The sequence below is a fragment of the Grampus griseus genome (genome assembly GCF_964374135.1).
Source record: "Grampus griseus genome assembly, chromosome: 13".
Taxonomy (NCBI): Eukaryota; Metazoa; Chordata; class Mammalia; order Artiodactyla; family Delphinidae; genus Grampus; species Grampus griseus.
In genome coordinates this window covers 50,970,025-50,996,812 of record NC_139007.1, presented here as the reverse complement: position 1 = coordinate 50,996,812, position 26,788 = coordinate 50,970,025, and the positions used below count along the sequence as shown (strand labels likewise).

Genomic DNA, 26,788 nt, shown 5'->3' with positions numbered 1-26,788 from the left:
CAGTTCACTGAAGTGAATCTAAAGAGCAAAAGCAATTCTTCCCATGTTCTCTATATAGCGATAGTAGGAAGCCTTCCAGAAGTTAAAAAACTGGAGTTTAGCAACATATCAGCTTTCACGTGGGCCTCTCCTACACACTTATAATTCACTTACTGTCCTGCGAATCATTTGATTCACTTGTAGCCCCACTTGAGTCTTGAATCGCATTTCAAAGTATTTCTATCATTCATCCATTTTCAGAACTGCCATTAGAAGTGATGGGAATTTGGCACGAAATTCAGTGAGAGGATATGATATGAGTTCTTTCTAATTTTTCTTTCTTTGAGCACCACCTCAGGTACAAACTGAAATCTGTTTTTTAAAGTTATTTTTCCATCTTGGTATCATTTCAACTAAATTGAATTTTAGAGCTTGGGATATGTATTCACATAGATTTTCAGAGAAGAAAGGAGATTCATTGTTACTATTATTAATTTATACCTAAAGTTGTTTTAAAATTTTAATTAAATGATTTTACCACTGATGTTTCTCATCAGCTTTTTACTCTTAAAAATACATGCCTAGATTTACCATTGTCATCTAAAAATAGTTGTATTAGTTATGTTTGGTTATTATTAATACCTACTAATATATACACTAGAATGCATTTGATTTTCTTTTCCCTAGTCAGTCTAGAATTTTATGTCATTTATTTTATTTCTATATAGGGGAGGAAAGTACCATTTTATGGGTAAAGAAATGAAGCAAACTTTATTAACTAGAGTACTTAATTTTGCATGTGGTATTTTAATTTCTTCTGTCAACAACTAAAAATTGTCTTATGAACTGAATTTATACTTTAAGTACGCAGTGCACACATCTGTTTGAGGGTTCAAACTATTTTTGTACTTTAAAGAATTCAGTTACATATCTGATAACATTTGTACAATAACAAAATAAGTTTATTTGTTATCAATCATCTCTCTTAATTTTGTTAATGGGGCAAAACAGGATCCATTAATATGAATAAATTACAGTATGTGTCCCTGTTTTCCTGTATTACAATAAATAAATTGATTAGGAAAGACATGGAGGAAGTCATAGCATTCTTTTTTTGGTTCCCTGAAACTGTCTTAGCCTAATGTATATGCTATTAAGTGGAAATAAATGTCTGCATTTATCGAGGAGTTAGTCCCTCAGCCTTTGTTTCTAAGGTTAATCTTGCACTTCTAGCCCTTCCTTATCATGATAGTAGTGGTTGTAGTCCTACCTGTAGAAGTAGTGGCCAAAGTAACGATGATAGTGATGATGATAATGGCGAAGATTATTCTAAGAGTAACTCCATTTAGGTGAAATTCATTTTGTAAAAAATGTCAAAGAAGTTTCCGGTTGGGAGTGGAAAAATTTGTTTTTAATTTTTAATGTCAAAGAAGTTTGAAAATTTGCTTTTTAAAAAAAAATTAGGAATGTAATTTAGAGATAAAATTGAAAATATTTACTTATGTATATTAGAATGTGATTAATCAAAATTTTCTCTTCCCTGATATGTAATTCTTTAATTGTTGTAGACAAAGTAGCTCATATTTAAAGTATATGAAATATATTGTTAAGCTGTAATTTTGGCAAAAATATTTGGATTGTTAGGGGTATTTTTTCTCTTTAGTACTCAGTTATTTACTCCACATCTGTGTAATTTCTGGTTGGTCTTCAATTGTTCTTAAATGACACATGATATATTTGTTCCAAATAATCTCTAAGTTTCCTCTAGAGATAACTTTCTATGAGTCAAGGCTTGTCAATATAGTCATATATGCCTGCTCTCCATTGAGGAGACGCTTTCTAGTTATGCAAAGGCAGCAACTTTACAGAAGAAAAATGAGTTACAAAATTTTTAAATGTTTACTCTATACATAAAAATATCATAAAAAGGGCTTCCTTGGTGGCGCAGTGGTTGAGAGTCCGCCTGCCGATGCAGGGGACACGGGTTCGTTCCCCGGTCCGGGAAGATCCCACATGCTGCGGAGCGGCTGGGCCCATAAGCCATGGCCGCTGAGCCTGCACGACCGGAGCCTGTGCTCCGCAACGGGAGAGGCCACAACAGTGAGAAGCCGACGTACTGCAAAAAAAAAAAAAAAGTCATAAAAAGAAAAAGTAAACAGTTGAAGGAAAAAAGTGCAACATAAGTTTAGATAAAGTGGTACTATCCTATATGTGTGTGTTTATTTATAAGCATATATGTATACACACATGCATACATGTAAGTACATTTACATGTAGACACACTCATATATGTATATGCACATATACAAAATATATACATATACATTATGTATATATGTATATGTGTACAAAACTTTATAAACCACCAGAAGGAGGTTTATAGAAAAATGAACAAAAAACTTCACAGGATAAGAAATATAAATGAAAAATAAACATATAAAAAAGCTTATCTCTAGCAATCAAAGAATTGCAAATGAAGTAGAATTTTCCTCCTGTGTGATTGAACATATTTTGAATACTGGTAGTACCCAGGGTTGTCAAGGATAAGGAAACAAATTATTTTTATTTTCAAAAATAAACTAATTTTCAAATATATACATATATTCTCAAAAGATATAAAAGTGATTATATTATTTGCCCAGAAATTCTATATTTAGGAAATTCTCCTTATACAAAAATCATTAATATGTGCTGAGAAAACTTCTGCCATGTCCCAGGGTAGAAAGCTGTTCAACTAAATTATGCGTAGCCATGGAATGACATGCCATGCAGCCACTTAAGTGGTATTTTATGGAATATGTACAGCAAGAAATCATGTTTATTATATATTGCCTAGTAAAAAAAACTAACGGAGAGTGTGTTGATGACTTGTCAGAAATAAATAAAACATATTTATGTATTTACTTGCCTGTACAGAAAAGTAGGTATAAATAGAAAAATATGTCAACAGTTCTTTTTGCATGGTGAGAATACAAATAATTATCGATGGTCAATCTATTGTTTAATAAAAAAACCCAAATAATTATCTATTTATTTATTTTGCTATTTTTTATATTTTTTGAATTTTCAGTCATGAACTGAAAGTGTAGACTTTTGTAAGCAGAAATAAAAAGTTTCTGGATATAATAAGATTTTCCAACATTAATCTCTTAGATCTTCTATGCCCCTTTCACAAATAAAAATTAATGGCTTTAATAGAGGGTCAATTATGCTGTTAAACCAGAATCCAAAAGAAATTTCATCCATTTGAACTATTTTATCACTGATTTTGTTTCTCTCCCAGAGGGGATATTTTTGCTTGTATTTAGAACTGACATATGAACCTAAATAAAAGAAAAAGGTTAAAAAGCAACTTGACCAAAAAAGCCATTGCCCTTGATGGTATTGGGTATATGAGGCAGTAAGGGACATGCAAAAATGATTGAAGATTATGACATAGTTTGTGGCCTGGCTGGCAGTACTTATGGAACTTGGGAGGCGAGGAATGCTGATTATGAGGGCCTATGTGTATCAGGGTGGAGGGTAAATGCTGAGAAAGTGAAATGTGGTAGCGGGCAGGGAGTTTGGCTCTACCACTAAAGAGGTGTATTCTGCCACAGAAAATGCTATAAAAGAGCTATATATACCTATACAGTCTGTGTTTTGTGGGGAAGGGGTTTTTGTCATCAATATTTGACATGAAATTCCAAATTGTAATTCTCCTTTTCCAATGTTCGATTAGGAAATGCATCTACGACCACAACTGTGATAGACAGCAAGAATGGATCTGTGCCCAAATCCCCTGGAAAAGTGATAAAGAGGACAGTCACAGAAGATATAGTGACAACATTCAGCTCCCCAGCAGCCTGGCTTCTGGTCATTGCTCTGATCATCACGTGGTCAGCTGTGGCCATTGTTATGTTTGACTTAGTGGATTACAGAAACTTTTCAGGTAAGATCCATGAAGTTTGGCTTTTCTTTTTTTTTTTTAATTAATTTTTATTGGAGTATAGCTACTTTGCAATGTTGTGTTAGTGTCTGCCGTACCGCAGAAGTTTGGCTTTTAAATGGAAAGAAACAGAGTTCTCTCCAGCTCTGGCTTTGTTTCTCTTCACCCTGCAAATAAACAAAGCATCCCACAAACATGCTTGAGGGCCACTAAGGGCTAGTTCCCATCTTCACATTTCTTTCTAATCTTTGCCTCTTCTCATAGACTTCAAATGAAACCTGATTTGAAGAGCTGAACAAAAGCTCAATGTTATAGTTTCATGAGGATAACAATTCCAAAGCTTGGTGGATATTTGGTTTGGGAATAGGGACTTTATCAATCATTAATAAAGGATAATTTGTGGATTTTACACTCGGCTATATAAAACCAAACCCAACCCAAATAAAACACTTTTGGACAAATGGAAAATTGTGTATTTTTAAGTCCCCCACTATCTGGCTCCAAGTTTCCTTCCCAGACATTCTCTTTGCTCCTCCCATTAAAACATCCTATTTTGATTTCCTAAAAATAAAGAATGTTAAAAGGAATTTCGAGGAATTACTTGTAATGCGATACTACGGCCAGCCATGTGTTCTTATAGATTCGGAGTGAAATAGGAATATCACAAGTGAGGAAATTTAGATTTTCATTATGGCCTATCCAATCTCTGAGTATATTGTTCATCTCTTTGTTCAAGGTCTTTCTGTTTTTTTAAAATTATATTTGTCTATTTCCACATCTGACATGCTCTATTGAGCATGTGAGTTCCTTGAGAGAAAGAATCGGTCAGGTGCTCAATAATTATTAAATGAATAGATGAATGAGTTTATGCTTATGCCTTTGTATCATAAGCAAAAACATTTTATTAACTTCTTAATGTGCTCGTTCATATTTGCCCTGTGCACCCTGCAACCTACCTGTTCTTTCTTCAGTAAGAGTGGAATCGGTAGAACTCAGAAACTATAAATACTGTAAGTTGCATTCTATATACTGAGAGATCCTCTACTTCCCATTATGGTATTTTACTCATTCAACAATTATTGTCAAGTATCTACTACATATGCCAGGAAATGGCTATGTTAAAAGAAATGCAAGTATGAATAACACAAAGTCAAAAAACTGTATAGTTTGGGTTTATTGATATGGAGGTGTGACTGAGATAACTCTGCCCCCTGTACCGTTGGTAGCTGGGTTAAAGTGAGCATCATCTAACAGGTAGAGCTAAGTCTCATGATGTCAACCAAAGCAAAAGGGCTATTTATCCAGAGCCATAAACCTCTGCTTTAAGTAGGCAATAGTTTTGGTATATTGTGTAATGCAGAATCTTAAAAGAATATACAGTTGAAATGCCTATAATATAAAATATGACGTAGAATTTTAAGTGAAAAACAGTTGTTTACATTACTCCAGGAAATTTCATTTCCCTTGAGCCTATATTGACTGATATTTTTCATCTGTTCTTTTTTATAATTTTATTCATTCAAATTTTAGAACCAAATATGGTCATATAATATAGTTCTTCAATTTTTACAGTAGATGTATTTTAAGAATTGTGTGTAAATCTAATATTTGTAAAGTTAATATTTTAATAAGTATACTAAATAAATTACTGATGAATTTGTTCTTAATTATTTGATAAAATGAGCAGCTACCTATAATTAAATTTTCAGATTAGATTACTTAAATGTAAGGCACATAGTCCACAGTAGAGCTTCCTTGGACCATTGTAATTAGTTACTATGGATAATGCCTATGTTCCTGGCATTTCATTTGATAGGGGAAAAATAACCTCTGTATTACTACTACTTCACTTCTTCTTTCAAGAAGTGTTTGCTAAGTACATCGTCTTTGTGAAGACTCCTCCTCCAGTTCTATATATTTATTAATGACCTAACCATCTATCCATTTCCTGCAAAAAGAAACCTGCAAGTCATCTGTTAAATCTGCTGGGCACCTGATCAGTTACCACACTGTATGCCAGCCAACCCTCTTATGCCTCATAAATTTGCTCCCTCCTCTTATTACCACAGTCTCCATTACTACACTTCAGACCTTGATTCTCTTTTGAGGGGGCTAATGCAGTTTCTTCTTGTCTGCCTCATCCAGGCCTCTCCCCTTTAACATTGCCCCCAAGGTATCTTCATAAAACATAAATTTCATTGAGTATTTCTGCCAAGTACAAATTCCTTGGCATGAAATTCAAGTCCTTGGCTTAGCCCTTTATTTTCATCTTGTAATTCCGCTCATGCACCCCGTTTTCCAGCCATACTTCCTATTGCTCTCACCTGTTTTCTTTGCCTGGGAAAACATACACTCTCACTCCTCCCTGCCTCTGCTCATACCATCCTTCCCTCGTTCCCTGATCCAGTATAGCAGAAAGTGTAAAAAAGTAGTTAAGAATGTGAACTCTGGTGCTGCATTTCCTTGCTATTAAATCCAGATCTTGCAACTTTATAGCCCTTGTGATATCAGAAAAGTCACTTAGTCTCTCTTTGCTTCAGTTTCATCATCTATACAATAGTACATATGTAATAAGATTAAGAGAATTATACAAATGAATATATTTGGAGTGTTTAGGACAGAACCTGGTTTATCACAAGTACTGTATACATTTTATTTTTAAAATTTTATTTATTTATTAATTTTTTAAACATCTTTATTGGACTGTAATTGCTTTACAATGGAGTATTAGTTTCTGCTTTATAATAAAGTGAATCAGCCATACATATATCCCCGTATCCCCTCCCTCTTGCGTCTCCCTCCCACCCTCCCTATCCCACCCTTCTAAGTGGTCACAAAGCATCGAGCTGATCTCCCTATGCTATGCAGCTTCTTCCCACTAGCTATCTGTTTTACATTTGGTAGTGTATATATGTCAACGCCACGCTCTCACTTCATCCCAGCTTACCCTTCCCCCTCCCCGTGTCTTCAAGGCCATTCTCTACGTCTGTGTCTTTATTCCTGTCCTGCCCCTAGGTTCTTCAGACCCTTTTTGTTTTTTTTTAGATTCCATATATGTGTGTTAGCATATGGTATTTGTTTTTCTCTTTCTGACTTACTTCACTCTGTATGACAGACTCTAGGTCCATCCACCTCACTACAAATAACTCAATTTCGTTTCTTTTTATGGCTGAGTAGTATTCCATTGTATATATGTGCCACATCTTCTTTATCCATTCATCTGTTGATGGACACTTAGGTTGCTTCCATGTCCTGGCTATTGTAAATAGAGCTGCAATGAACATTGTGATACATGACTCTTTTTGAATTATGGTTTTCTCAGGGTATATGCCCAGTAGTTGGATTGCTGGGTCGTATGGTAGTTCTATTTTTAGTTTTTTAAGGAACATCCATACTGTTCTCCATAGTGGCTGTATCAATTTACATTCCCACCAACAGTGCAAGAGGGTTCCCTTTTGTCCACACCCTCTCCAGCATTTATTGTTTGTAGATTTTTTGACGATGACCATTCTGACGGTGTGAGGTGATACCTCACTGTAGTTTTGATTTGCATTTCTCTAATGGTTAGTGATGTTGAGCATCCTTTCATGTGTTTGTTGGCAATCTGTATATCTTCTTTGGAGAAATGTCTGTTTAGGTCTTCTGCCATTTTTGGATTGGGTTGTTTGTTTTTTTAATATTGAGCTGCATGTGCTGTTTATATATTTTGGAAATTAATCCTTTGTCCGATGATTCATTTGCAAATATTTTCTCCCACTTGGAGGGTTGTCTTTTGATCTTGTTTATGGTTTCCTTTGCTGTACAAAAGCTTTTAAGTTTCATTAGGTCCCATTTGTTTATGTTTGGTTTTATTTCCATTTCTCTAGGAGGTGGGTCAAAAAGGATCTTGCTGTGATTTATGTCATAGAGTGTTTTACCTATGTTTTCCTCTAAGAGTTTTATAGTGTCTGGCCTTACATTTAGGTCTTTAATCCATTGTGTTTTATTCTTGTGTATGGTGTTAAAGAGTGTTCTAATTTCATTCTTTTACATGTAGCTGTCCAGTTTTCTCAGCACCACTTATTGAAGAGGCTGTCTTTTCTCCATTGTATATTCTTGCTTCCTTTTTCAAAGATAAGGTGACCATATGTGTGTGGGTTAAGCTCTGGGCTTTCTATTCTATTCCGTTGATCTATATTTCTGTTTTTGTGCTAGTACCATACTGTCTTGATTACTGTAGCTTTATAGTATACTCTGAAATCCGGGAGCCTGATTCCTCCAGCTCTGTTTTTCTTTCTCAATATTACTTTGGCTATTTGGGGTCTTTTGTGTTTCCATACAAATTGTGAAATTTTTTGTTTTAGTTCTGTGAAAAATGCCATTGGTAGTTTGATAGTGATTGCACTGAATCTGTAGATTGCTTTGGGTAATATAGTCATTTTCACAATGTTGATTCTTCCAATCCAAGAACATGGTATATCTCTCCATCTGTTTGTATCATCTTTACTTTCTTTCGTCAGTGTCTTATAGTTTTCTGCATACATGTCTTTTGTCTCCTTTGGTAGGTTTATTCCTAAGTATTTTATTCTTTGTGTTGTAATGGTAAATGGGAGTGTTTCATTAATTTCTCTTTCAGATTTTCTATCATGAGTGTATAAGAATGCAAGAGATTTCTGTATATTAATTTTGTATCCTGATACTTTCCCAAATTCATTGATTAGCTCTAGTAGTATTCTGTAGCATCTTTAGGATTCACTATGTATAGTATCATGTCGTCTGCAAACAGTACCATCTTTACATCTTCTTTTCTGATTTGAATTCCTTTTATTTCTTTTTCTTCTCTGATTGCTGTGGTTAAAACTTCCAAAACTATGTTGAATAATAGTGATGAGAGTGGACGACCTTGTCTTGTTCCTGATCTTAGTGGAAATGGTTTCAGTTTTTCACCATTGAGAACGTTGTTGGCTGTGGGTTTGTCATATGTGGCCTTTATTATGTTGAAGTAAGTTCCCTCTCTGTGTACTTTTTGGAGGGTTTTTAATCATAAATGGGTGTTGAATTTTGTCAAACCTTTTTCTGCATCTATTGAGATGATCATATGGTTTTTATCCTTCAGTTTGTTAATATGGTTTATTACATTGATTGATTTGCGTATATTGAAGAATCCTTGCATTCCTGGGATACACCCCCACTTGATCATGGTGTATGATCCTTTTAATGTGCTGTTGGATTCTGTTTGCTAGTATTTTGTTGAGGATTTTTGCATTTATGTTCATCAGTGATATTGGCCTGTAGTTTTCTTTCCTTGTGACATCTTTGTCTGGTTTTGGTATGAGGGTGATGTGGCCTCATAGAAAGAGTTGGGGAGTGTTCCTCCCTCTGCTATATTTTGGAAGAGTTTGAGAAGGATAGGCGTTAGCTCTTCTCTCAATGTTTGATAGAATTTGTCTGTGAAGCCATTTGGTCCTGGACTTTTGTTTGTTGGAAGATTTTTTTCTTTTTTCTCTTTGCGGTATGTGGGCCTCTCACCCCTGTGGCCTCTCCCACTGCGGAGCACAGGCTCCGGACGCGCAGGCTCAGCGGCCATGGCTCACGGGCCCAGCCTCTCCGCAGCACGCGGGATCCTCCCAGACCGGGGCACGAACCCACGTCCCCTGCATCGGCAGACGGACTCCCAACCACTGTGCCACCAGGGAAGCCCTGTTGGAAGATTTTTAATCACAGGCTCAATTTCAGTGCTTGTGATTGGTCTGTTTATATTTTCTATTTCTTCCTGGTTCAGTCATGGAAGGTTGTGCTTTTTTTGTAAGAATTGGTCCATTTCTTCCAGGTTGTCCATTTTCTTGGCATATAGTTGCTTGTGGTAATCTCTCATGATCCTTTGTATTTCTGCAGTGTCAGTTGTTACTTCTCCTTTTTCATTTCTAATTCTATTGATATGAGTCTTCTCCTTTTTTTTCTTGATGAGTCTGGCTACAGGTTTATCAATTTCATTTATCTTCTCAAAGAACCAGCTTTTAGTTTTATTGATCTTTGCTATTGTTTCCTTCATTTCTTTTTCATTTATTTCTGATCTGATCTTTATGAATTCTTTCCTTCTGCTAACTTTGGGGCTTTTTTTGTTCTTCTCTGTCTAATTGCTTTAGGTGTAAGTTTAGGTTGTTTCTTTGAGATGTTACTTGTTTGTTGAGGTAGGATTTTATTGCTATAAACTTCCCTCTTAGAACTGCTTTTGCTGCATCCCATATGTTTTGGGTTGTCGTATTTTCATTGCCATTTGTTTCTAGGTATTTTTTGATTTCCTCTTTGATTTCTTCAGTGATCTCTTGGTTATTTAGTAGTGTATTCTTTAACCTCCATGTGTTTGTATTTTTTACAGATTTTTTTCCTGTAATTGATATGTAGTCTCATAGCGTTGTGGTCAGCAAAGTTACTTGATACAATTTCAATTTTCTTAATTTTACCAAGGCTTGATTTGTGACCCAAGATCTGGTCTATCCTGGAGAATGTTCCATGAGCACTTGAGAAGAAAGTGTATTCTGTTGTTTTTGGATGGAATGTCCTATAAATATCAATTAAGTTCTTGTTTAATGTATCGTTTAAAGCTTGTGTTTCCTTATTTATTTTCATTTTGGATGATCTGTCCATTGGTAAAAGTGGGGTGTTAAATCCCCTAATATGATTGTGTCACTGTCAATTTCCCCTTTTATGGCTGTTAGCATTTGCCTTATTTATTGAGGTGCTGCTATGTTGGGTGCATAAATATTTACAATTGTTATATCTTCTTCTTGGATGGATCCCTTGATTATTATATAGTGTCCTTCTTTGTCTCTTGTAATAGTCTTTTTTTAAAGTCTATTTTGTCTGATATGATAGTTGCTACTCCAGCTTTCTTTAGATTTCCATTTGCATAGAATATCTTTTTCCATCCCCTCACTTTCAGTCTGTATGTGTCCCTAGGTCTGAAGTGGGTCTCTTATAGACAGCATATATACGGGTCTTGTTTTTGTATCCATTCAGCCGATCTATGTCTTTTGGTTGGAGCATTTAATCCATTGAAATTTAAGGTAGTTATCGATATGTATGTTCCTATTACCATTTTCTTAATTGTCTTGGGTTTGTTATTGTAGACCTTTTCTTTCTCTTGTGTTTCCTGCCTAAAGAAGTTCCTTTAGCATTTGTTGTAAAGCTGGTTTGGTGGTGCTGAATTCTCTTGGCTCTTGCTTGTCTGTAAAGGTTTTAATTTCTCCATCGAATCTGAATGAGATCCTTGCTGGGTAGAGTAATCTTCTTTGTAGGTTTTTCCCTTTCATCACTTTAAATATTCTTGCCAGTCCCTTCTGGCTTGCAGAGTTTCTGCTGAAAGATCAGCTGTTAACCTTATGGGGATTCCCTTTTGTGTTATTTGTTGTTTTTCCCTTGCTGCTTTTAATATTTTTTCTTTGTATTTAATTTTTGATATTTGATTAATATGTGTCTTGGAGTGTTTCTCATTGGATTTATCCTGTATGGGACTCTCTGCACTTCCTGCACTTGACTGACTCTTTCCTTTCCCATGTTAGGAAGTTTTCAACTATAATCTCATCAAATATTTTCTCAGTCCCTTTCTTTTTCTCTTCGTCTTCTAGGGCCCATATAATTCGAATGTTGGTTGTGTTTAGTGTTGCCCAAGAAGTCTCCGAGACTGTCCTCATTTCTTTTCTTCTTTTTTCTTTATTCTGCTCTGCGGTATTTATTTCTACTATTTTATATTCCAGGTCACTTATCCATTCTTCTGTCTCATTTATTCTGCTGTTGACTCCTTCTAGAAAACTTTTAATTTCATTTATTGTGTTGTTCATCATTGTTTGTTTGCTCTTTAGTTCTTCTAGGTCCTTGTTAAACTTTTCTTGTATTGTCTCCATTCTGTTTCCAAGATTTTGGATAATCTTTACTATCACTACTCTGAATTCTTTTTCAGGTTGACTGACTATTTTCTCTTCATTTGTTTGGTCTGGTGGATTTTTACCTTGCTCCTTCATCTGCTGTGTGTTTCTCTCTGTCTTCTCATTTTGCTTAAATTATTGTGTTTGGGTTCTCCTTTTCGCAGGCTGCAGGTTCGTAATTCCCATTGTTTTTGGTGTCTTCCCCCAGTGGGTAAGGTTGGTTCAGTGGGTTGTGTAGGCTTCCTGGTGGAGGGGACTAGTGCCTGTGTTCTGGTGGATGAGGCTGGATCTTGTCTTTCTGGTGGGCAGATCCACGTCTGGTGGTGAGTTTTGGGGTGTCTGTGACCTTATTATGATTTTAGGTGGCCTCTCTGCTAATTGGTGGGGCTGTGTTCCTGTCTTGCTAGTTGTTTGGCATAGGGTGTCCAGCACTGGAGCATGCTGGTCATTGAGTGGAGCTGGGTGTTAGCATTGAGACAGAGATCTCTGGTAGAGCTTTTGCTGTTTGATGTTATGTGGATCTGGGAGGTCTCTGGTGGACCAATGTCCTGAACTTTGCTCTCCCACCTCAGAAGCACAGGCCTGACACCCCGCTGGAGCACCAAGACTCTGTCAGCCACAAAGCTCAGAAAAGGGAAAAAAAAGAAAGAATAAATAAATAAATAAAATAAAGTTATTAAAATAAAAAAATAAAAAAATTATTAAAAATAAAAAAATTCAAAAGTAATAAAAGAAAAGAAAGTAAGAAGGAAGAGAGCAGGCAAACCAAAAAACAAATTCACCAATGATAACAAGCGCTAAGAACTATACTGAAAAAAAAAAGGATGAAAAAAAAACAGAACCCTAGGGCAAATGGTAAAATCAAAGCTATACAGACAAAATCACACAAAGAAGCATGCACATACACACTCAGAAAAAAAGGAAAAAAAAAATACGTATATATTAAAAAAAAGGAAGAGAGCAACCAAATCAATAAACAAATTTACCAATGATAATAAACTCTAAATACTAAACTAAGATAAACGTAAGACCAGAAACAAATTAGATGAAGAAAGCAAACCCCAAGTGTACAATTGCTCCCAAAGTCCACTGCCTCAATTTTGGGATGATTCGTTGTCTCTTCAGGTATTCCACAGATGCAACGTGCGTCAAGTTAGTGTGGAGATTTAATCTGCTGCTCCAGAGGCTACTGGGAGAGATTTCCCTTTCTCTTCTTTGTTCGCACAGCTCCCGGGGTTCAGCTCTGGATTTGGCCCCGCCTCTGTGTGTAGGTCGCCTGAGGACATCCGTTCCCTCCCAGACAGGACAGGGTTAAAGTAGCAGCTGATTGGGGGGCTCTGGCTCACTTGGGCCGGGGGGAGGGAGGGGTATGGAATGCGGGGCGAGCCTGTGGCAGCAGAGGCTGGAATGATGTTGCACCATCCTGAGGTGCGCCGTGTCTTCTCCCAGGGAAGTTGTCCCTGGATCACGGGACCCTGGCAGTGGCAGGCTGCTCAGGCTCTAGGGAGAGGAGGTGTGGATAGTTACCTGCGTTTGCACACAGCCTTCTTGGTGGCTGCAGCAGCAGCCTTAGCATTTCATTCCCAGCTCTGGTGTCTGTGCTGATAGCCGCGGCTCACGCCCATCTCGAGCTCGTTTAGGCGGTACTCTCAATCCAGTCTCCTCGTGCACCCCGAAACAGTGGTCTCTTAGGCAGTTCCAGAATTTTTCCTGGACTCTCTCCCAGCTAGCTGTGGTGCAGTATCCCCTTCAGGCCGTATTCATGCAGCCAACCCAAGTCCTCTCCCTGGGATCCGACCTCCAAAGCCCGTGCCTCAGCTCCCAGCCCCCACCCATCCCGGCGGGTGAGCAGACAAGCCTCTCGGGCTGGTGAGTGCTAGTTGGCACCAATCCTCTGTGCGGGAATCTCTCCGCTTTGCCCTCTGCACCCCTGTTGCTGCTCTCTCCTCTGTGGCTCTGAAGCTTTCCCCCTGCCACCCACCCCCTGTCTCCACCAGTGAAGGGCCTTCCTAGTGTGTGGAAACCTTTCCTCCTTCACAGATCCCTCCCAGTGCTGCAGGTCCTGTCCCTATTCTTTTGTGTCTGTCTTTTCTTTTTTCTTTTGCCCTACCCAGGTACGTGGGGAGTTTCTTGCCTTTTGGGAGGTCTGAGGTCTTCTGCCAGCGTTCAGTAGGTGTTCTGTAGGTGTTGTTCCACATGTAGATGTATTTTTGATGTATTTGTAGGGAGGAAGATGATCTCCACGTCTTACTCCTCTGCCATCTTGAAGGTCTCCCCTGTATACATTTTAATATCACTAGTAAGAGATTCATTCCTCAGTTTTCTTGAAGGATGAATTCATCCCTTTTTTGTGAAAGAATTCCAGATTTCCTAAGAAAAATTCACTGTACCATGCTTTCATTTTCTTAGTCCCTTACAGGCACCTGTATTATCAGCAGTTAACACATTGTGTTGTTAATATCTGTTTACTTGTCCATCTCACTCAAAATCTTAACCTTATTCAAGGAAGAAATTCTCTTATTCATCTCTGTACATGAGTGTCTGTCACATAGCAAGTTTTCTGCTATATATTGCTTAAAGGAATGAATAATGGTGATATTTTGATTTTGAAACAATTCCTTACCTTAGGAAGAAAGAAATATTTATCATAAAATTTTTATTTCATCCAGTCAAACAGGTTTTGACCCACTTTAAAAACTAATAAGTACATTTAATAAAATTAGAATGAAAAAAAATATGTTTATGAAATGATACTTGTCGGGCTTCCCTGGTGACGCAGTGGTTGAGAGTCCACCTGCCGATGCAGGGGACACGGGTTTGTGCCCCGGTCCGGGAAGATCCCACATGCCGTGGAGCGGCTGGGCCCGTGAGCCATGACCACTGAGCCTGAGCATCTGGAGCCTGTGCTCCGCAACGGGAGAGGCCACAACAGTGAGAGGCCCGCGTACCGCAAAAAAAAAAAAAAAAAAAAATGATACTTGTCATATTTTGTAATGGTCATCTATGGCTGCATAGTAAATTACCAGAAAAGTAAGAGGTTTAAAAAAATAATAAACATCTATCACTCCACACAGTTTCTGTGGCTTAGGAATTTGGGAATGGCTTATGTCGGTGGTTCTGGCTTAGGGTATATCTTGATGTTGCAGTGAAGACCTCGGTTGGGGCTGCAGACATCTGAAATTTTTTTTCTGGGGTTGCGGACCAGTTGGCAAGATGTCTCACTCATTCAGCTTTTAAGTTAATGCTGGTGTGTGCTCACATCATGGCAACTGGCATCGCGTAGACTGAGTGACTCGAGAAAGAGCAAGGCAGAAGCCACAATGCCCCTTATGACCTACACTTTTAAATCCCACACTGCCATTTCTGCAAAATCCTTTAGGTCATAACAGGTCAACCCTATTCAGTGTTGGATGAGACTATACAATGGTAGGAATGCCCACAGGCAAGAATCACTGGGGGCCACTGTGATGGCTGGCTACCACATATTTTACTCTCAGAAAGTTATATTGCCAAGTTATGTATCTTAAGATAAATACTTAGATCTAAGGAAGTACCATTCAGTACTCTAATTGACAAAGAAAGATTGTAATTACAACAGGTGCAAAGAGAAAGATGGTGTGTTGGGATGGCTGGCAACCTGAAGCCATATTTCAGAAGACAAATATTCTCCAATGGATTTGAAATTTTAAAAAGTCTCAAAGCTAAAATTCTTCCAGACATATATATTAATTCTTCAAATAAGAAATTCAAATTAAAATTTGAATGATCAACTTCTAGAACCAAAAGAGTATAATAAATTCAAGGACATTATATAATTATAGCATAAAACCTGTATTAACCACTGGTTGAATGGGATACATCCACTTGTATTAAAATTCTGATTTCTTTTCTCCATTTATTAAGTTTTAACTTGCCTTTTTAATGTTTTTTTCACAGAAAAAATACCATTTGCTTCATTAAGAGTTTCAAAATGTAAATGATCCTCTTGTGTTTCTAATGCTATTTTTAACTGATACATTTCAAACATTTACCAGGGATTAATATTATTACCATGATGAGCCTTTTGTACCACATAGTAGTCTTCGAAATATGTATCGTTAATGTTTAAAAAACAAGGTTGGTGGTACAAGAAAACATACTAGAAATAGTCGCTCTGAAAGCCAGAGAGAGCACCTGTCCTTGGGCTCTGACACTTGAGAAAAGTAGGTGAATGCTTCCAAGATATTAAAAAATGTTTACATAGAAATGAAAACCTATTTTCATAAGCAAGTACTATATGGGATTGAGAAGAATGATTCTCCTCTAGCCAATCTTCACAATTCCCTATTTTCTGAATTTGATCTGGTTGATCTGTATACAATCTACTTGTGAAGCACTAATAGAATTGGCTTATTTCAAAAGACTTGGGTTCACTCATATGCTTATTTCAGAAGACTTGGGTTCACTGATATCTCTATAGCCTACAAGTTAGCATGACTAAGAAATTATATTTTCTTGTCTGTAAAATGGGGATGGCAGCTTGGTTTCTGGTCTGCAAAATTTGTGACTTTACTTCATCTTTTCAAATAAGACAAATTTTAGGACACAAAAATCAGATACTAGGAAAGAGATTCCACCTACCCTTCATTTCTTACTAAACATAATGTTAAAATACTATTCGAACAATGCTATGGTCTATCTGTCAGACTTTGATGAGAGTAGAGTCACTGTAAGTGATGTAAAATAGGGAATTTATTTTGTATGGCTTATGCATTCATGGGAGCTGATTAAGCAGTCTAGGTGAGGCTGTTGCAGTTTATCTGGTACAGGTCAGAAGTCAGCAGAGTGGAAGATAGTGTAGAGGAGAAAAAATATCTTTTTCCTCTCCCCTTCTAAATTCTAGGCTGGGGCCCCTCTAACAAAAGACAAATTAATGAGAGAAAAGAGCTCATGTTTATTTAATATAAGCTTTATGGGACATAGGAGCCTTTCTTCATAAGGAAGTGAAGCCCTTAAGAGGCAGTTAAACCTGAGCATTTTTATGCTAGGTTTGGTGATAAGTGGAAAGCGGTGAAAAAATGTGACACGACGAAAAAGGGTCTGAGCTAAGTGTAGCAGATTGGGGGACACAGTAAGTCCTGTTCATTCAGATTCCTCTGTGCATTTGAGGATAAGGACATTCCTTTCCTCTGGGTGTAGGGAGGGCCTCTGTCACAGGAGGGCTTTATGACCTGCTTTAGGGGAGGGTCAGAAGGTTCTTCTTGCACATGCTATTTCTTCCATTCCTTCAGCTGAAAATATTCAATATGCTAAGGTGCCACATTTTGGGGTAGCATGTCCTGAACCCCATCACTGAAAAAGGCAGATGGAAAAAGAATAGGGGAGACAAAGGACAACCTGGAACCCTCATTTGACTCTCACCACCTCAAATTACGATGACGTGGGCGAGCTGCAATATAAGCTGGTGCCCTCCACCTGCTGAAGGAGATGCTGAAGGAGGAGGGCCAGTCAGTGGGAACTGGAAGAGATGCAGCCTGCTGCTGTCACACGTCAAGACCAGCCAGCATACCTGCCATAATGTGCATGAGAGGTGACAGCACCTGCCCTATATCAACCTTCAGAGAGTAAACAATGGCTATTACTTCTATTTTGCCTTCCAAAGCTTGTGCAAATTTCTCTTGTACCCAACTGTTACCTGGAACATTCATGTAAGGGAATTCTGGGAAATGTAATTCAAGTTTAGTGACTTGACAGCACACAAAACCACCCCATAGGATGACTATATAATTTATCATCCAAAACAGGACACTTGTGAGTGTGAAATGGAAAGCTATGAATATTTACCTCAGGACAGTAGGCAAAAACCAAGGTGTCTGATCACCTGGATACTATGTCTTCCGAAACCCCAAGTTGGGGTGGAGGGGCAGAGTAATGTTCATTCCTTAATAACTGAGCCTAGGCAGTCACAAAGGCTGCTAGAGGCATCGCCCCCAAGCTTCTGTAGACTCAGCCAGGAAGTCCTTCCAGAAAACGGTGGGGTGCTGTGATAGTTTAATGATTCTTTCAGGGTCAGAATTTGTGATCTTTTGTTGACATTCCTTACAGACTTCTTTGCCTTATTTACAAAGAGACAACTTTCTCTCTAAACAATAAATGCGAGCAAGTAGGATTTCTAAAGAAATGACTACAAACTTAGTTATTGGTGCGTGTTAATGATTTTCCTCTAGGTCAGAATGTACGTGAATAAATTGTAGTAATTTGTGGCTTTTCTTACCTAAAAACAAGGGTCATAATTTATTAGCATCTTCATCCATAAGAAGGGAAGATCATTATATGGCTGTACCAGGGGGTCTCAAAGCACGTTTAGTAATTCTTGCAGGCATTCCGCAAAATATACTTATTTCAAAACAATTTTGAAAGAATTAGATAAGATAATCTATGTAAAACATACCTGCCTGGCACATAGGAGGCACTCATTAAATGCAACTTGAATTTGAGTCTTATTACCAGGAAGTAAGATCAGTAATCTGAGAAGAGAGCAGCAAGAATATGATGGTCGGAAGCATCAATTTCTTATGAAAGTCTTGCAGACATCTCCTGATGTGCCTTTTAAATAGACTTTCTAATGAGGTGTGCCATTTATCTACTGCTCTTAAAAATTAATTTCCCTGATATTTTTTTTCCTCTGGCACTTAGCCCAGTAAAACAGGTGTACTGTTTGTCAGGCTATGAGTTTAGAGGAGCAAAGTGATTCAGGGAAGACCCAAAGTCAATCAGAATGTTTAAATTTAACATTTAATGTTATATATATATATGTATATGTGTCTGTGTGTGTGTGTGTATATAGAAATGCCTGTGTGACTGCATATGTGTGAATATGTTATTACATTTTAGGAGACTTGGAAAACTGGGACACTAAATGCAACATTTTAGACTTTATCAGTTCTCATGTGTACTGAGTTTTCAAGAATAGCTGATATTTTTGTGCTTCTTATTCTGATTCAAGTCTTATCTCAAATCCTACATTTTCTGTTCAATGTCCCAGGCCTATTTGGTCTTCTTGGTCACTACATCTATAAGGATGCATTTCATTACCTAATTCCAATCTGCTTATAAACACCTCAAGGAAAGAGAAGTTTTTATAGTCCAATGGTTCCCAGATCCTAATCAGAGTTTGTTGATTCTTCATGAAATGAAGAAAAAGATAAAGAAAAATATATCCACTTTAAAGATGTGTCCTTAATTCTATTGTTCCTACGTTTTTGGTCGTAAAATTCTCTTTTGAAATGATGATAATGACAGATATTTCTTCTGTTACAGTTTTTAAATGACATTTTCTTACAAAATAAAAAGTTGGTAATTCGATGTTGGGCTCCAGGTTTTTGCTGGTGGCAGATTTCAAGGTCAAGAAATCCAACTTTGATACCAATGCTCTATACCACTCATTTGAACCTTAGCAAAGGAGACTTTATATTTATACATGTATCTAGATGGATACAATTATAAATCATACCGTACGTTAATACCCCACTTTTTGATGGTCCAGCTATTAAACATCTTTTAGTGCTGTGTTTGGATTCACTTCCTTAGAGAAACCTTTCCTGAACTTTCAGTGTAAATCAAGTCACTCTATCCTAATTCCCCATTATATCATTTACTCTTTACACACAGCACTTATTACAAGTTACATACATTTGATTGTGTGTGGTTACTTATTTAATATCTTTCTTCTCTACTGATCTGTTAGGTTTGCAAAGAAAATGACTGTCTATTTTATTTGCTTGATTTTTCTAGTGCTTAGAAGTGTTTAGCACTGTGAGCTCAATAAACATTTGAATGAATGTTGAGATGAAAGAATGAATAAATAAGTAAATAAATAAAGGAAAAGGTGGTAGTGTTTTTTACACTCTGAATGCTAAGTAATGAGCAGTCGTTCTTTATAGTTTATGATGATTTTGATAGTGTTAAGATTTACTTTTTAAACCTCTATTTCTCTGATTGAACCTTAAGCGTCTCAAAGGTAGGATTGTCTCATTTATCTTAATATTCCTGTTAACCTGCTTATTGCCTGGCACACATTGTTTAGTAAAATTTGTATGAGCTTAACAGGAGTTATTTGCTAAGCATATACAGCAAGCAAACAAGCAAAACTACACAACAGTAATAATAAAAGAACACGTGGACTTCAAGACCCAAGTGAATTAGTTGAATGCAGGCGCTGGGGGCTAAAGTACTGGGTTGAAGTCCTGACTCCAATTAGTAGCTGTGTAACCTTGGGAACATGACTTCCCTGTGCCTCAGTTTCATTCTCTGTAGGCAATAAGAGTATCTGTTTCATATGGTTCTGTGAGCATTGAATGAGTTAATATATACAAAACATTTGGAATTTTGAATGGCACATAGTAATTGTTAGATAAATTGTAGTTAGTATTATTTTAATTTATTCTTCATGACTTTAAGCTTATTCAATGTTTCAGAAAGATGAATAGTCATATTTCAAAAAGATGAATTGACTACATGATTTCCAATTTTAAATATCATTTGAATATACATAGATTCTACCAATTACACAATAGTAATCCAATGATTAAAGTATTCTATTTTATTTTCACATTGAGGGAATGTTCTAGCCATTCTGAAATGGCTTATTATTTTTATATGATATAGTAAGAACATAATTCATGGCCCTACATGCTCCATTTTAACGTGGTTAAAAAAACTTTAAAATTATTTCTTTGAGGACTTCCCTGGTGGCACAGGGGTTAAGAATCCGCCTGCCAATGCAGGGCACAAGGGTTCGACCCCTGGTCCAGGAAGATCCCATATGCCCCGGAGCAACTAAGCCCATGCACCACAACTACTGAGCCCACGTGCCATAACTACTGAAGCCTGTGCCTGGAGCCCATGCTCTGCAACAAGAGAAACCACTGCAATGAGAAGCCCTCACACCACAATGAAGATTAGCCCCTGCTCTCCGCAACTAGAGAGAGCGCGTGCACAGCAAAGAAGACCCAACACAGCCAAAAATAAAAAATAAATAAATTTATTTAAAAAAAATTATTTTTTGGCTAACACTGAGCAATAGAATAACTAAAGAGAATATATAATATAGTCAAGAGTTTCCAAAACCAATCCTTGACTTGATGAAATACATGTTTATTCAGTACGTAGTCAGGATATGCTAACTGCTGTATGAATCCCAAATCTAATATCTTTCTTTTTCACTGGTCTGCTAAATTGATAACATAATGATCCAAGTAAGTCATCTAACTGGAGTACTATGATATTTTGACTGTTCTTGTGCTACCAGGAAATTAATCCTATTAGCTTGGAAACAAATCTATAGAAATCTATAAATCTACAGAAAACTTGCTTTCTCGTTCCTTGTTAATACATGTAACACTGGGATTGTATTTATACTTAAGATATACATTTTTAAGAGGAGGAAGGAAAGTTAATTTTTCAATTAATATAATAACATCCACACCATGATTATTAATAAAATTATAGTAAGACTCTTCCATTTTTATACAGATGCTTGACATGAATAAAAGAAGCCAAAAGTTGTTTGTGATTTTTGTTTCAGAATGTAAAATGCCCTTTATTTGACATGGGTCTAGCTCCAGCTAGCTGGAAATATTCCAGGCTTAAACACCTGCAACACAGTTTTGCCAGCAAAAAATTGGTTGATTGGGGTCATATTGAGAAAGAGAGGTGAAATGTACATTTATTTGCATTAATGCTTCTTATTGCCTCAAAAAGTAGCAGTTGAGGAACAGCAAAGGACAACTTAGAAACATATTTTGAAACTTTTAAATATTGAAATAGTCACACAATTAAAACTAAAGATGCTTGTGTTTAATTTCATTAGGGTTCCACACAAGTGCACATTTCTAAAATACTGAAGTTAGTTAATAGTAAAGATGAGTATGGGAAAATTTCAATTGAGAAAATGTTAAAAATCAGAAGGAAAATGCTCATGCCTCAGATGTTGAATGGCAAGGATTGGAGCTACACTGTGACTATTCAAATGTAGATTAGAAAACTGACAGTCATTTCCTTGTGCAGTCAATAAAACAATTAGCTCACCAAAACTGCTTTTAAATCAGGATTCTAGTTTTTCTTTTCTTTAAATTCATCTAAATATCTAACATCTGCAAGGATTTTATTTTTTTCAAAATTGTAATTCAAATGGGTTTTATCTTTTAGAATCTGATACATTTCAAGAGCTTTGTGTTCACCCTTCATTTTATTTTATTTTTTGTATGATTCTCACTGAAGGATGGAGAAGCCTGATCATTGCAATCTAATATGGGCAGTATCCGGAGATCAGAGGTAGGAGAGAGAGGGGAAGAACATAAGAGAGATGGAGAGAGAAAGAGAGAGAAAGAGAAAATGACAATGTTTTGGGAATCTGTGTTTATCTGGGATATTAAAAGATAAACTGAGGCATATCCAGAATTTTAAGAATATAAGCAAAAATTGATTTGTATCAGGCAGCACCAAACCCAAAATGCTTAGGGAGCACTCTGCTGACAGGAGTTCAGGAAAAACTTTTACAGAGAAGAGGCGGAAGCAAAGCAAGGAAATCATTTGATTGGCTACAGCTTAAGTGTTTGCCTTATTTGGGAAAGGCTAGCTGGCTCTTTGTGACTTGTTGTCCTAGGTTTGATTTCTTAACCTTGAGACGCTTAAAGGCTTAGGTTTTGTTTGCTGTCAAAGGCTGCTAAGGTATTAGAGCCACCTCAGTCTAATGGCCTCCTTGTTTAATTAATTTAACAGAGAAGTACAAGTTATTGCTTCAGGAAGATCTTGTTTTATAAAAGGGCTTATCACTCTTAAAGAAATATGTGGGGGCTTCCCTGGTGGCGCAGTGATTGAGAGTCCATCTGCCGATGCAGGGGACATGGGTTCGTGCCCCAGTCTGGGAAGATCCCACATGCCGCGGAGCGGCTGGGCCCGTGAGCCATGGCCGCTGAGCCTGTGCGTCCGGAGCCTGTGCTCCGCAACGGGAGAGGCCACAACAGTGAGAGGCCCGCGTACCGAAAAAAAAAAAAGAAATATGTGTGTCTGGGTGTGTATGAGAGGAAAGGGCCTCATGAAGGTATGCTTTCAATGTGGCTCCTTCCTGTATCTTCACAATCTCCCCTCTATTCCCTCCTTCCTTTCTACATGTTTATGTGTTTTCTAACTTGGAAAAACCAGCAAATTTCCCTCACCTCCCTATATCTCTATTTAGCTACAAACCTTTTTGTTTCTATCCCTCTAGCCAAGCCCCTCAAAGAGACAATCTGACACTATTCTATCACTCTGCTGAAGTGTCTCAAATACACACTTGACTTCTTAATGAAGAAAATCGAACAAATGAACAAAAGAACAACTTGCATGCTTAACATCTTCGTCTTGGTTAAACTTTTCAGCACTAGAACTGTTGACCAGCACTTGCTTATTAAAACCGTGTCCTCTTATGACTTTTATAACTCTTCTTTGACACCATGAGCTTCTTGCCCCTCTTAGACAATATCACCTCGTTCCATTGCTTTAGCTGCGATGACTTTGTGTTGCCCATTACAAGTGATGAGTAAGCTGCCATCATACTTAGCCTGCTTATCTTTAATATCTGTCTCTTAATCTAATAACAGGATCAACCCTTCTCTAAAATGGCCAGATAGTCAGAAGCAGAGGCCAAAAACAGTGACACGGTTCAAAACAATTAAAGCATGCAAGATAAGTTTTAGGAAAATGCATTTTTCCCACCATGGGAGTCAGTAAGCTATTGTATTTTGAAAAAAAATCAGCTCATCAGCATTTTTATTTTCCCCTTAATTGACCTACTCACCCAGAAGTTTGCTTATAACTGACTTTCACACATAATGACTTCCCAGTCCATATCTTTAACCCTAATCTCTCTCCATTTTTCTAATTGTGTTGACATTCATTTGGAACATCAAACTCAAAATTCCTAACTGAGCTGGTTATATTGGGTTGGCCAAAAAGTTCGTTTGGGTTTTTCCATACAATGGTACAAAAACCCGAACGAACTTTTTGGCCAGCCCAATATTTCTTTCCAGGTCAGCCTCCTAGATTACAAATCCAGTTTCTTAAGTCAGAAAAGTGGGACTCCTCACATACTTTCCTCTTTCCCCACTACCCATGAACGTTCAGCGCTCAAAAAGAACTCATTCTACTTTCCAAACATCTGTTGATTCTGTTCTATACTCTGTACCTTGTCTCTAGAACTCTTGCCTTGGTTTCCCCAAAATTGTTACACTAGCCATATATTTACTCTTTGCCTCTAATCTTGCCTCTTCCTCCTTTCTCATTCTGTGGCCAGATTACTGTAAATGCCAAATCTCATTTTATTATTCCCCTATTTAAAATTTTAGATGTCTTCCTTTAAATATAAATATGTATATGAAATAAATATATGAAATAATGAAAGTATAAGCCAAAATTAACAAAATTTAGGTAGCTGTCAAAAGAAGAGGACAGTATAGCAAGGGATTAGGATGGCAACAAAACTTTTCTTAATATGTGCTCTTAAATGGTTTTGACTTAGGGAACTTGTAAATGTCATTTTATAATTTAAAAAATTTTAAATAATTAAAATTAATCACTAAAATTTGAAAATGCCCTGAAGCAAATGAACCTAAATCTATATCAAGTTATTTGCATAACCAGAGAAAATAATTACTTTAAATAACTTTAAAACATACAATTCTGACTCTCTGTCCTTAGTATGATATAGTTCAATGAGGAAAAGAAATGAAAAGAGATCTAAAACTCTATTCACTGTTTTTATTGTTATTCGTAGTATTGCTGTCATTTTATTTGAAATTGTTATTGGTATACTGTAGGAAAAAATGAAGTAATTAATTAAGTTGATATCATTAAGAAATCAGATTTTCAACAGAAGAGAAGAAATGTGAGTTTAATAGCAAAAATGGTGTGTGAAAATTCCAGATTTTACTTGGAAATGTCAGTGTAAACACATGACTGAAATTTCATATTTCTTGGCCAAATCCAACTCAATGAGCACCCCTGCTGACCAAATTTTGGTCTCAAAATACCATTTCCCAATAAAAGGAGCTGTGATTCCTTCAAGAAGTGGCTGATTCCATACTTGGCAAAAGAAAGATACAAAACTTACTTTGGACATTTTTTTGTGCCTCAAACAAGAAACTATCAAACAAATTATGGAACAGACATGCATGTTGAAGTATTTATGGATCTGGGATTAAGTATTTAGGTATCTAGGATTTGCTTTAAAATATTTACTAAACTAGAAAAAAGAAAAGATAAATGTGGGAGAGAAGAAATATAAATAAAACTGGTAAAATGGTAACTATTGAAGCTAGGTGTCGTGGATTTGTATTGTGTCATTTTGGCTAGGATAAAACCATGTTTTCTAGAATTCCCTCCCCTGCATGGTTGTGGGTTTGTGTGAGACAGAAGGATCATTGTGTGAGAGATTTGAGAGGCAGAGGCAGGCATGACCAGGGAGGTCATTGCAGGGGACCAGGGGGCAGTTGCACACGCCTGTTGTCACTGATCCCTTGACTCACCTTGTTGGCATGGGACAACAGCTGCTCCTGCAGCGACCCCAGCACCTCCCAGAGCTTCCTTTGGCTTCTTCACTCCTGGCCTAGGTACATATTTAACTCCATGAGAAGGGTTTGGAGGTCTTAGGACTGATGCAGTTTCCAGTGTGTTCTCTCAACCCTCACAGGCTCCAGATTCCACTGCTTCCTTTACTTTTCGCCCATTTTTTCTTCCTGAGTACCTCTTATTTTGTCCTCAGGCCCCAACACCACAGACATAAGTAAAAATCTTTCATAGTGTGATGAATATTAGAAGTACCATGGGAATTTTATGAATCCAGCTTTTTATTTTGCCATATTCTGAGGAGTGTTCACTGAGGGTAAGGATAAAAGGTTACAGGGAATTTCAACCTCTGTATATGGTCTATGTTAAAAATCTAGTGGAAGGAAAATCTATGCAGAGACGCTTGATTTTGAAGTTAACTCATTTATGTAATTCAGGGCAGGTGATTACATACAACTATTTTTTAAGTTTTTATACTTTAAAAATATAATACCTGTTATTGAGTATGCCAATATCCTGGTACTCACTCATTTATAAAAGAAAGCATTTAAACATAGCAAAATGAGGCCTTCCCAGGTGGCGCAGTGGTTGAGAGTCCGCCTGCCGATGCAGGGGACACGGGTTCATGCCCCGGTTCGGGAAGATCCCACATGCTGCGGAGCGGCTGGGCCCGTGAGCCATGGCCGCTGAGCCTGCGCATCCGGAGCCTGTGCTCCACAATGGGAGAGGCCACAACAGTGAGAGGCCCGCGTACCGCAAAAAAAACCCAAAATAAACTAATGCAAAAATCTGGGATGAACGAAATATCAAAATTTTAAATAAAGACAGAAGCATTGTTACTGATTTTTCCTTTTGTCTCTGGCTTCAGTATGGCATGGTTCAGCGCTAGGTAGGAGAGCTGCACTTGACTCAAGTTCTTTCATTTTTAGCCTTTGCCTTCCTCAGTGAGTCAGTCCTCATGGTTATAAGCTGCTATAGCAGTTCCAGGCTTTATATTCTCATGCAGCAAAGTCCTTGTTCCCCCTTTTAAAAGCAAGAAAAGCCCTCCCAGAATCTCTCATCAAACATCTTACTACAGAACCAATTGCAAATTCATGGTTTTGTTTGTTTGTTTGCTTTTTGATTGCAGTATTGCATAGTAGTTGAGTCATACCCTGGATGGTGCAAAATCTGGCTCCGTTACTTACTAGCTATGCAGCCTTAGGTATTTTATTTAACTTCCCTCTGTCTCAGTTTTCTTATATTTAAAATAGAGATGTCTACCTCATTGGGTTTTTGAAAAGAAAAAGTGAGTTAGTATACATAAAGTTCTTAGAATGGTACCTGGCAGGTAATATACACCCTAAAAGTGTTAGCTACTACCATTTTTATGATGATCCTTGTTTTAATGTAT

At 37.2% G+C, this 26,788-nt stretch overlaps 1 protein-coding gene across 8 annotated transcripts in view; it reads left to right on the top strand.

The window, feature by feature from the left end:
• The window catches only part of TRDN (triadin), a 373,155-nt gene that overhangs the window by 49,442 nt on the left and 296,925 nt on the right, over positions 1–26,788 (top strand). For all 8 annotated transcript variants that reach the window (XM_082668827.1, XM_082668826.1, XM_082668823.1 and 5 more), the window contains exon 2: positions 3,701–3,910. In XM_082668827.1, coding sequence (XP_082524953.1) covers positions 3,701–3,910 — 210 coding nt within the window. The remainder of the gene's footprint in view (positions 1–3,700; positions 3,911–26,788) is intronic.